The sequence below is a fragment of the Hakea prostrata genome, chromosome 2 (assembly GCF_041222555.1).
Source record: "Hakea prostrata isolate BN-2017 chromosome 2, UWA_Hpros_2, whole genome shotgun sequence".
NCBI lineage: Eukaryota > Viridiplantae > Streptophyta > Magnoliopsida > Proteales > Proteaceae > Hakea > Hakea prostrata.
Genome location: NC_142601.1, coordinates 67,328,333 through 67,340,604, shown reverse-complemented (window position 1 = coordinate 67,340,604; position 12,272 = coordinate 67,328,333). Strand labels below are relative to the sequence as shown.

General features: G+C 38.6%; 1 protein-coding gene across 1 annotated transcript; it reads left to right on the top strand.

Moving 5' to 3' along the window:
- The first annotated feature begins 2,755 nt into the window (after positions 1–2,755).
- LOC149025885 (homeobox-leucine zipper protein HOX32-like) lies at positions 2,756–11,993 on the top strand. The gene is made up of 18 exons (XM_089146096.1): positions 2,756–3,626; positions 5,339–5,498; positions 6,061–6,176; positions 6,258–6,348; positions 6,468–6,563; positions 6,638–6,751; positions 6,834–6,917; positions 7,411–7,566; positions 7,658–7,732; positions 7,892–7,998; positions 8,091–8,283; positions 8,508–8,696; positions 8,904–8,984; positions 9,298–9,432; positions 9,519–9,844; positions 10,239–10,350; positions 10,753–10,902; positions 11,128–11,993. The coding sequence occupies exons 1-18, from the start codon at positions 3,424–3,426 to the stop codon at positions 11,272–11,274; spliced, it is 2,535 nt and encodes an 844-aa protein (XP_089002222.1). The 5' UTR covers positions 2,756–3,423; the 3' UTR covers positions 11,275–11,993.
- Positions 11,994–12,272: the final 279 nt, after the last annotated feature.

The following is a 12,272-nucleotide window of genomic DNA, read 5'->3' as shown; positions in this document are numbered from 1 at the left end:
ATGAAATATTCTATGAAAGAAAGTAATTTTTGGATGTTTTCTCATGGAAAACAGCAAGAAAATGTGCTGTTGTTTGGGATGGTTAATTACTGTAGGCTTGTGAGGTATTATAAATGATGATGCAGGAATCTCTGGAGTTCAAATCCAGGAATTGAAAATAGTCCATGATTCTGTCTATACATAGCTAGAGAGAGAGCTAGTTAGACAAAGTTACTCGAAAGGTTTATTAAATGTCCCATTCAGACTCTGATCTCCACTTGTTGATGGTGCTGGACTGCTGGGTAACTGGGTTTGAAATTGCCATTAAGAGAAGAGTGAAGAGGAGAGACGAAAAGCTCTGCAACTGCAGGATTTGAAAAAAAAAGACAGAAAGAAAGAGAGAGAGAGAGAGAAGGGGGTTCTGGGCTTTCTGGCTCTGCTTAAATATTGACAAAAGTAAGCTTAAGAGAGGATCTGAAGGCATTAAATTTAAAGGCAGTAGGGGGAGCAGTGAAAGTTAAATCCATGGTTCAAAAAGAGAAGGTAAAAAGATTTGGTTGCACTTGCCGGAGAAGATTTGGATTTTAAAATGTGGAATACAATTCACATTTACCGATAAATTGACCAGACCCCCCTGCTCTCTTTCTCTGTGTACTTGTAAGGATTCTGGAGTAGTGATCTCTCATCTCTTCACTCACCATTTAATTGTTACAAATGATCATGACTATGGTCTCTGTATTTACCCTAACTAGGGCTCTCCTTTGGATTTGTCTCTTCCCCTTGGGAGATAATTGTCATCAGTGCAGCAAGGTCAAGGTTTTCTGATGCTGGTCTTAGATAAAAAAATTTTTTTTGGTAAGAAGAGAAACACTCCATTTAGAAATTAAGAAAAGTAGAGACACACAAAGAAAATAAAATACAATAGATGCATGACAACACAAGGTTCATATCGAATTAAGGAGCGGAAATTGACCAAACTGTCGTACATGCAATAGACAGGGTCATTCAGACTAAGGGATGGATCAAGTCCAATAAACCCTTAGAACGAAAGCTGTACCAAAGACAGCAACAATTAAACCAAAGATACACGCCACAAGGGAGAAGATAAAACACGCTATAAGGACGGAGACAAAAAACACCATAAAGGCTGACTTTCGGTCTTAGATAACTGGAAGCTATGGTTTCAGCTATTGGCGTGGATAATATTGATATTACACATTAGGGGTATCAAAGTGTCAAGTATGTTTTGATGGACAACTCGAATGATATGATATTTTAGCTTTTTAAATGAAAGCTGAGTTGATAATTTATCCTATTAAAGTGTATATGCATGTAGTTTGTGTTCTTGTCTAGATTCATGGTGAGATTTGAGATTTTCAAGTCGGGATTTATATGAGAATTTTTGCGACGTTGTTATAATGATTGAGAGATTTTTAATGTAGTTTTTTGTTACATAATAAAACTTCTTCTTCGCCTATACGTGTAGTACACAACATTGGTATGTAAGCCATGTTAAATTATTCCATTCATATGATCTATTTATATTTGTGTTTATAACTTTTTAATGTTCATTCTAAGATATATGATTTACACTCTTGGGCAAAGCTCTTTATAACTTTTTACTAGCGATCTTGTATCAAGAGCCAAACAATGACCTATGATGGGCTAGAAAGGGGACCGATTGGGCCATACTTAATCGGGCTTTGCTATGCTACAACTACTAATTCAATAATTTACTTAAAAAAAAAACACATTAGAATTCTTGTTATCCTTTATGAAAAAATCAGTCACAAAAATATTTGTATCGAAATAAATAAATCCAAGAACAATATCTTTATTAAATAACATTTATAGGTAGAAAAATGTCTTTTAAGAAAAGTAAATGAGCATAAGATTTATTAGAAAAGTATAATAATTTTTATGATAACATAACTAACCATTCTAACATAGGACTTTTATATTTTTCAAACAAAAAGTAGGGTTTTAGTGTTTTAAAGCATTCATTTTTGAGTGTCAGGACAATTTTGTTTTTATTATTTTCATTTGATTTGAGAAATAGAAGAAAAACCAAGTAAGGATCTTTGCGACCCAAATGGGCTATTCTTCCATCCTTCTATCTTTACAGTTTGCTCGACACAAGCTTACTGTGGTACACGGGCACGGGTAGAGACTCGTGTGCGAAAGTGCGGGATGAGAGGACGGGCAGCTGGGCAGAGGATTTGGATCCGAAGATGGCCCCTATGCAGCACGGGTAGCGTACCCGTGCTTCTTGGTTTAGGTAATAAAAAATTGTAAATTATTACTTGGGTAGGGTTTTTTTTTTGGCCAAAACTTGGGTAGGGTTTGATCGGAAACAAGTGAATCTCAATCTGATCTAACTTTTCTTGAAAAGTTTGTGCTCCACCAGATAAAAGCTGCGCCTTAAAAGGAGATTTTTTTACCAAAATACCCTTGCTCACAGATTCCCTCAGGTCCGACGTCTGAATTCGGAACGGTGACGGTTTCCGTCCTAAAAAATTCAAAAGTTAGGTAACGGTCCGAATAGTTCCACGCTATCTTGGGCGTGGCCGCTAAATAAGAGAAAAAGAAGGGCATCAGATAAAATATTTTGTTTTTCATAGGACAGCGCAGTAATTGCCGCCTCATGTCTCCTACATGCCGCTCAAATTGCCGCATTTCATAAACCAATTATTCCATACATAAACATGCATACATGTATGCATGCATATGCATGAGACACCATGAATCTCAAGACATGTAGAGAGAGAAACAGAGACGCAGAGAGAGAAGGGGTGGCTTTTGCTGCTAGAAGTTGTACTTTTTTGCTTTCTCTGGGAGAGGAACAGCGAAACAGCTATCCATTTATTTGTCAAAAACGTATATAGGAGGTTAAAAGAAGAGAGCAATCTCTGATAGGGAGAGAGAGAGGAAAGAGGTTTATTTTTCAGAAAAACTCAGAAAAAGCTAAAGACTCACTGGTCATACCTGGTCTTTATTTGCCCATCTCTGTTTTATTTGTTTTTAAGTTCTCTTCTCTTCCAACTATCTTTTCCACTGTGAGGGTTGGTTTATTTGGGTCACATCTGTTTTTTCGCTTATCCTCACCGCTTCACACACCCCTTCAGGTATTGTCTCGAGATGGGTGTCCAAGATAAGACCCCTAGCTATCTGATGTTTCTCCTTCTCAACTGAGCTTTTCTGGGTTAGAGGGAGCTTCTGATGTGGGTGAGAGGAGGCTCTCTTGGAGAAGAGAGCCTGCCTGAGAAGACCTGGAAGCGTCGTTTCAGTGCACATAGAGAGTGCCCAAGGCTTTAGATATTGCCCCTTGTGCTGTTCCAATCTTCCTTTGCTCTGCTCTGCTTTGCTTTCTTTGTCTCTAATTTTCTCTCTATCTTTTATTTCTCCTCTTTGGTTTGGGTTTCTTTGTGGGTTGGGTGTATATATATGGCTCTGTCGATTAAGGAGTCTAAGCAGATGGATTCCAGCAAGTATGTCAGGTATACGCCTGAGCAGGTTGAGGCTTTGGAGAGAGTTTACGCTGAATGCCCCAAGCCAAGTTCCATGAGGAGGCAGCAGCTGATCAGGGAGTGTCCCATACTCTCTAACATTGAGCCTAAACAGATCAAAGTTTGGTTCCAGAACAGGAGGTATGATGCAGAAATGCAGTGGCAATCTGACAGATGCAGTTATATTTGTTCTCTTCCTTTTATTTCACCCTTGATTAATTTTTGGGGTTCTGGATGTTATCAAAGTTTGATCTGGGAAGGTGGGTTTTGTGCATTCTCCTTTTAATTTCTTTCCTGTTGGTGTCAAAATGTGTTCTCGTCTGGTGGGTTCGGGGTTGTTAGCTGATTTTTTCATTTACTAGTGTTTGTTACGAATTTGGAGTGGACCGAAAGGAGAAAATATTTGATTGTTGTTGGAATGTGTTGGTCGGTGGCTTCGTTATGGACTTCTGTTTCTTTAAAAACCAGAGTGGGTTTTGAGATGTTATCTCTACTTCATTTAATAGGTGAACTTGTGTTCATAATAGTAATCCATTATTCTGGCTGACTCCAAAAAGAAAAGAGGAGAATGGGGGTGGGGGATTAAGAAGTTGTTCTGATCTACTTGTCCTGATGATACATTGTTTAAAAATGTTTATTTTCCCCTGCTATTTATGGATTGTGAGTTATCTTCTATTCTCTTAAATGTTGGCGTCTTAAGAAATTAAAAAAATTGTTTTGTTTTGAATTTAGCTGTAGTTTAGGTTTTTTCTGGGTTTGAAGTTAAGAGGGTATTTGAGTATGGACTTGATGTTTTTTTTCTTTCTCGTGGGGGTTTATTTTATTTTATTTTTTTCGTTCATGTGTTAGATTGTAATAATAAAGAGGTTTGGCTTGAAGTTGTTAATTTACTTGTGAAGGATATGAACATATTCTGCTACCCTGGTGTATGTATTTTGGGAAATAAAGACTTACTTTTGGGTTTCGATGGGATAAAATGAAAGGGAGCGTAGAATCTTTCTACTTCTTTAGTAGTAAGCTGTTTTGCAGTGACATAGTGGTAAGTTGTTTGCAGTGTTAAAATCTAAAAAAAGAGCCTTGTCTAGACGCGCATTCATTAATAGGCTCCATTTCTTTTCATGCTGTAGTGTGATTTTCGGTTCTACTTGTCTTTTGTAGTAAGCTGTTTTGCAGTGTTAAAATCTAAATAAAGAGCCTTGTCTAGACGTGCATTCCTTAATAGGCCCCTTTTTTTTTTTTCATGTTATAGTCTGATTTCCGGTTCTATTTTTTTTAATATCGCAATGGGTATGTATAAAAAATAGATCTCTCTATTATATTTTAAAGCTTTCCAGGTCCCTTCCTCTCTGTAGCTTTGTTGCTTAGATTCACATTCTTCCTCTTTTGGATGACTGCTCTTTGCTCCTAACTTGTTCTATGTCTCAACTTCTATTTGATTCTCTCACCTCTATTTATTCATATTTCTAGTGATGCATAAGGCCTTAGTTTCAGATTTTGAAGCTTTCTTCTCTCTCAAATGAAGTTGTTTAGGTCTGTAATCATTCAGAATGGGAAGAAACTGGAGATTTGGAACTTATTTCGTCTTAATTTTCATGTTTCACTTGTCTCAAAAGGCAAACTTTGGCTACTATTCTTGTGTCTGATTTTTAGTAGTAAAATTTGTCTGTCTATTGTTTGAATTGCACAATGGGAAGACAAAGGAGGGGTTGAACTTAATTTCTTTTAATATTCCTAATTAAAGATTCCTGATTTTATGGATGCCAGCTGGACTGTCGATATGTTGGAGTTTAGGTTCTGGGTAAATGAGGTTGTACTGCACTCCGCTAAACTTCCCATTTTATATCCTTGGACAGATGCCGTGAAAAGCAACGGAAGGAAGCATCTCGTCTCCAAACGGTGAATAGGAAGCTGACTGCCATGAACAAGCTGCTGATGGAGGAGAATGACCGACTTCAGAAGCAGGTCTCCCACTTGGTGTATGAAAATGGTTTCATGCGGCAGCAACTGCATACCGTAAGTTCCACTTATTTGTTTTGATCAGACATTTAGAGATATGGTCATCTGATTGTTATCATTCAGAATGGAGTTATGTAATAAATGAGTTATATGCATTTATAGTATTTGTGTCAAAATCCATGAAGATCATTCTCTTTTGTATTATCAGTATATTATAGCCGGTGTACTGTATTTTATGATTAGAGCAAAGGTAACAATTTCTGACTGGAAGGAAGAATGCATTTATTGCAATTAGATGCATCCTTGGACATCCTGGGGTTTTCTTTTTGTATATTATTTAGCTTTCTCTTGAATTTTGGGCTGCATTTTTTTTTTAGTATTTTAGAAGTACCTCTTGTAACACCTTGGATTTCATTAGCATGACAAGCACACATGCTCTACTTACTTTAGGGTCAAGTACTAGTCTGTTAGGAGGATAATGATAATGTTTCTTGGTGATCCTAACACTTCTGCTTTAGGAGCCTTTTTCATTTGGACCATGCATTGAGTTTCACTAGCAGCAGCTTAGGTTAACATGTTCCTGTTCAAGAAGTAAAGTTAGCATTTCAATTGTTTTCAGGCACCTGTAGCGACCACAGACACGAGCTGTGAGTCTGTGGTCACAAGTGGTCAGCACCAACAGCAGCAAAACCCAACAACTCAGCATCCACAAAGAGATGCTAACAGCCCAGCGAGGTAAGTTGACAAAAAATATAAAAATTACTCCTTGGTTCTACTTGTTTATGCTGGTACTTACAGATGTTGTCTTTGTTTCAGTCTTCTCGCTATAGCAGAGGAGACCCTGGCAGAGTTCCTATCCAAGGCTACTGGAACTGCTGTCGACTGGGTCCAGATGCTTGGGATGAAGGTAAAAGAAGTGACTTTACACAGCCTAGTCCAGTGCTCGAATGTTAATTATATTTGACTATTTCTGAAGGTTCAAAGTCATATTTCTTTTGCGTTTTGTTTTGACTTATTTTTGCACAGCCTGGTCCGGATTCTATAGGAATCATTGCTGTTTCCCACAACTGTAGTGGGGTTGCAGCACGAGCTTGCGGTCTTGTGAGTTTAGAGCCCACAAAGGTAATTTTCTTCAGATATTTTTTGATCTGTTTTCTTGATATATTTGGTGTAAAATATATTACAACAATCTGCAGGTTGCTGAGATTCTCAAAGATCGTACATCTTGGTTTCGTGATTGTCGCTGCCTTGATGTCTTGTCTACAATCCCTGCTGGAAATGGAGGGACTTTGGAGCTTATATACATGCAGGTTTGTTGTTCTTGTCCATTTACTTGGCAGCATTTGGAATGGGTTTTGGGATATACTTAATTTTTAACCTTTAATTTTGTAGACATATGCACCCACGACGTTGGCAGCACCACGTGACTTTTGGACGCTGAGATATACGACGGGTTTGGAAGATGGAAGTCTTGTGGTAACTTCTTGAACTCTTTTTGGCAGTCTTTCTCCCGCTTTTCTTTCTTTGTGACAGCAGCTAATGTGGTTTGCTAAGCATGGTGGGTGTCCAATTTATCCCGGTTGTGCATTATAAAAGCACAGCAAACATGTCATAAGAGAAATGAAAGAGAGTCGTGCACAGAGAGCAACAATTCACGGTTAACTCAAGATAGGCTACATCTATGACAGAAATAAAACCAGTTCTGCTTTTCTTATGAAGAAGCTATAAAACCCTCTACACCTTGCCTCCAACATAGAAGTCTTGACCCAGCTTACATCAATCATGAGTTTCATGATACTTTACCGAGAAGTGGCCATATGTAATTTGTAGGGTATATGAAACCTTAAATCTCGCGCCCCTCCCCCCCCCCTAAAAAAAAAAAAAAGAAAAAAAAAGAGAATCTTTCTTTTCACGTAGCTCAGAAATTATTATTGACTTTCTTGTTCTGATGCAATGTGTGCTTTTTTAGGTATGTGAGAGATCGTTGACGCCTTCTACTGGTGGCCCAACAGGACCATCTTCTTCAAACTTTGTCAGAGGAGATATGCTCCCCAGTGGCTACCTCATCCGACCTTGTGAGGGTGGTGGCTCTATAATTCATATTGTTGATCATGTTGATTTGGATGTGAGGCCAATGACCAAACTTAAGCTTCAGCATTCTAATAGTGATATACAATGCCTTGCATTTAAATTGGGGTTTCTTGTTTGTGAATTAGGCATGGAGTGTGCCTGAAGTTCTCCGTCCGTTATATGAATCATCCAAAATTATTGCACAGAAAATTACAATTGCTGTAAGTACTTGTTGGCTTTTACTTGTATTAACCGTTGTCAGTTATTTAAAGGTCAAGTTGTGATAGCAAAAATTAACAGCATATGCTGAGAAAAGAGTGAATTTGCTTATATCTTGGAGATAAAATTTACACTGTTATTTGTTTTGCTTATGTATGCAGGCATTGCGGCACATTCGACAGATTGCACAGGAGTCGAGTGGTGAAGTGCAGTATGGTGGGGGCCGCCAACCTGCTGTATTACGGTCCTTTAGTCAGAGATTGTGCCGGTGAGCTGTCAGCTAATGTTGTGGAACTATGTATATATTCACAAACACATTTCTCTTGAAGTAACTTGATATCTTTTAAAACTGGATCTCAGGGGATTCAATGATGCTATTAATGGGTTTGCCGACGATGGTTGGTCATTGTTAAGTAGCGATGGTGTGGAGGACGTTACCATTATGATAAACTCATCTCCTAACAAACTTTTGGGCAACCATGTCAATGCTTCAGCAATGTTCTCAACTTTAGGAGGTGGGGTGCTATGTGCGAAAGCATCAATGCTGTTGCAGGTAGATGGGTTTTTTATTGGCGGCATTACTTTTCTTTCAACTAGTGCTCTTTCTTTTTTGTTTTCTTGTTAATGGGATTCCCTAGCTCTCTGGTTCCCCACTCCTTTCTCTCTCCCCCCCCCCCCCCACCCAAAGATTTACTGTTGGTTTTCTGTTATCGTCCTTCTTGAAGTTCTTTTATGTTATTCCTGATGTAGACTAAGATTTCTTTTCTTGTCATATAGAATGTTCCCCCTGCATTGCTTGTTCGTTTTCTGAGGGAGCATCGTTCTGAATGGGCTGATTGTGGAGTTGATGCTTATTCTGCTGCATCTCTTAAAGCTAGCCCTTATTCAATGTTCGGGGCAAGACCTGGTGGCTTCCCCAGTAGTCAGGTGATATTGCCTTTGGCCCATACAGTGGAACACGAGGAGGTACTACATTTTGTTTCACTCAGAATTCCACAACCATCATCTCTTTTTAATTTCTTGATATATGATGTGTATGCATTGGGTTCTTTCTATTTATGTATTCAATCATCTCTATTTAAATCTAATTTCTTTCAGGAGTCCCCAAACTGTATTCTTCAAAATCATAGATATTAATATTGTTATGAGCTGACTGGCAATTTTCTGATGTAGTTCTTGGAGGTGATTCGATTGGAAGGACATGGATTTTCCCAGGAAGATGCTGTTTTATCACGGGATATGTTTCTATTGCAGGTGAGACTTATTATTACTGTATAGGGTGTCTTCTGGTGTGGATTGGAATTTTGCCAATCTAGATTCAGCTTGCCCCTAAGTGCAGCTTATAAACGGGGCAGTGGAATTGAATTTGGGGTAGGATCCCCGTTGAATGTATTTCTCTTGGTTGTTTCCCGCATTGACCTGGATGAATATTCAAATGTGTTAAATCAATCTTGAAATATACCTGATTTTTCATTTAGTTCGTGAGGTTTGCTGGTAATTACTTACCCTTGAAGTTGACATGTAAAATCAGTATTTTTTTAATTTCTGTTTCTTATTTGTATGGCAGCTCTGTAGTGGGGTTGATGAAAATGCAGCTGGTGCCTGTGCTCAGCTTGTCTTTGCACCCATTGATGAATCCTTCGGAGATGATGCTCCTTTGCTGCCATCAGGTTTTCGAGTGATACCATTGGATCCTAAAACAGTTGGGTTACAACTCTGAACTTAGATAGATTGTTTGCATTACTTATGTTTCTTCTTGTTGATATTATTTATCCGTTGGTTTTGCAGGATAGTCCTGCAGCAACTAGAACACTTGACTTGGCCTCTGCACTGGAAGTCGGACCTGGTGGAACCCGCTCTTCCGGTGAAGCTGCATCAAACAGCTATAACCTGAGATCAGTATTAACTATTGCGTTCCAATTCACATTTGAAAACCATTTTCGAGAAAATGTGGCTGCTATGGCTCGTCAATACGTACGGAGTGTTGTTGGATCTGTTCAAAGGGTTGCCATGGCTATTGCGCCGTCTCGTCCTGGCTCCCTCATTGGAGCAAAAGCTCCTCCTGGGTCTCCTGAGGCTCTTACATTAGCCAGATGGATTTGCAGGAGCTATAGGTGTGTAGTGTTAATCTTTTACTGAGATAGTATAGTTTTTTATAGTAAATAATAATATCCTTTATTCTTTTTAAAATTTCCCCAACTGGAAGGCATAGTCCCGAGGTTCCAGTGGTGTGACTTAAATTTTTTAAGTAGGTAGAGCAAGTTGTTGCCTTCCTGGTTTCCGGTCACCGTTTGCTAGGTAGTGCAAAATTACTTGCCAGCTCACACAATGAGTGACTTTTATTAATGTGCCAGCTCACATAATGAGTGACTTTTATTAATGCTAAATTAAATTTGCAAATGTCACGAGAGTTCTTTAGCTTAACCTGAAGGAGCAAGCTCCTCTCGTTTAAATTCTGGTGCATCTTCCTTGTTTAGTTTGTCATCAAGTTTTGGCCATCTTTTTCAGGTTCCACACTGGAGTAGATCTTCTTCAGGTTGACTCCCAAGCTGGTGATGCTGTCTTGAAACTACTGTGGCACCATTCTGATGCAATCATGTGCTGTTCTTTGAAAACAAATGTAATCATCTTTTCTTCATTCCCTTTTAAATTTTGAGTTTTTGCATATGAACCTTGTGGGGGGGGGGCTTCTCAGTATCTCACTTTATGAATTAGTTATTTAAAAAGTTTTGGTGGATTCAAACAAAATCCATTGCATTTAGTAAGCCTTGCTATAGAGTTTCGGATGATGGGGGGACTAGCATGGCACTGGGACTGCTCTGTGGACCGTTACATGTATCTGACATCATATTCATCTTTCAATCTATCAGTTTGCCTTTGATTTCCTCTCTGTGGTTCTAGTGAACTGTTTACCTGCAAGCCCCTTGCTTTTCCTCTTGTTATGTGTGTGAATGACTGGGCTTCAAAAAGATACAGCTTTTGTTTATCTGGTGTAACTAATATGATTTAGCGGGCAAAACAGGCATCCCCAGTTTTCACTTTTGCAAACCAGGCAGGGCTTGACATGCTTGAGACAACACTTGTGGCCCTTCAAGACATAATGCTTGACAAGATTCTTAACGAAGCTGGTCGGAAGATGTTGTGCTCGGAGTTCTCCAAGATCATGCAACAGGTAATCCAAACATTCTTTATGTATGGTGTAATTTAACTGTCAATCTTTAGTGATTGAATTATCAACCGAGAAATGTCTGAAAGCAGTAGCAATGAGATCCAGTACACAAGAAAATTATAGTTTCTTCAAATAATCAACTAATGTAATTCTGTTTGTCTAAAGTCTCTGGTTTATCTCGTCACCTGATACTTACATCTGGGGTTTTCTTCATGTGCTCTATTGCAGGGCTTCGCATATCTGCCAGCAGGGATCTGTGTGTCTAGCATGGGAAGGCCGGTTTCTTATGAGCAGGCAATTGCTTGGATGGTTTTGAATGAGGAGGATTCACATCATTGCCTAGCTTTCATGTTCATGAACTGGTCTTTCGTCTGAAGAATCAAACCAGTAGTAGTTTACTTAGTTTGAGTGAACTTATTAAACTCCTTTTAGTTGTACTTATTTTGCTTCAGAAAACATGTTATAACATGAAATGATGGTAGTATATGTGGTGCCTATTGATCCTTAAGCATCAACATTTTCATATATTTATTAAGTTATGCTTTATGGTTATAATTTGTCCACTTCAGTCTATCCAGAAAATTAAAAAGTTAGATAAAGTGAATTTGTCCTTCTGGTGTGGTTTAGTCGCTCTGATGGCGTCTGCTGACCCACCATTAGTGGGGTTGTTGGCCTTGTCAGTAATGAGTTAATTCTTGTTGTTGTCATTGATGTCGTTTTCTGGGTAATGATCAAATCACTAACAGTAAGTGTATGGGAATGTGGGATGTAGCTGGTTGCTATATTTAATCTTATCCTGATTAATTTCTTATCAATAAATGCTTGTTTAACAAGTGTCATTCCATTATGGTGCAAATCTTGTTTCTTTGTGAAGGTGTCCATCCAGGCATTGAGATCCTGATTTGTAAAATGCAGCTCTCGTGTTGTGTAAAGAAAACTTGATTCATAAGACTAAACGTTTAAGACTTGTTAAGACTTAAGAGTGCTTTGCACAAAGCACAAACAAGTATTTTTCTGAAAATCTGTTAATCTTTTCATGAGTTGAGACAACAGAACCCTTGATGGGAATCCGGGTCTCAGTGCAAGTGTCGGAAGGATGGTGATGTACCAAAAAGTCTTAGAGAACATACAATTAATGAGGTTTTGCCAAGAATGCTTACGTTTTTTGGGTAAAGCTCAGAAACTCTTTCAAGTGTTCTTCAGGAGACCAGTATTTCTTCTGTGTTTTGGAAAAGAGCGACATGCTTTGCAATGGTATCGACTACAGAAGTTTTCTCTGTGAACGAACGTGCTTGTAATGGATGCCAGTGAATGCTGAAGTTAGGTGTTGATGGTGCTTGTAATGGATGCCAGTGAATGCTGAAGTTAGGTGT

What these genes read in the sequence shown, in the direction of transcription:
- LOC149025885 (XM_089146096.1), top strand. Translation starts at nt 3,424, where the DNA reads ATGGCTCTGTCGATTAAGGAGTCTAAGCAGATGGATTCCAGCAAGTAT. An exon ending in TGGAAGATGGAAGTCTTGTG is followed by an intron (nt 6,918 to 7,410) that starts GTAACTTCTTGA and finishes GTGCTTTTTTAG; the next exon opens with GTATGTGAGAGATCGTTGAC. An exon ending in TGGATTTGCAGGAGCTATAG is followed by an intron (nt 9,845 to 10,238) that starts GTGTGTAGTGTT and finishes CATCTTTTTCAG; the next exon opens with GTTCCACACTGGAGTAGATC.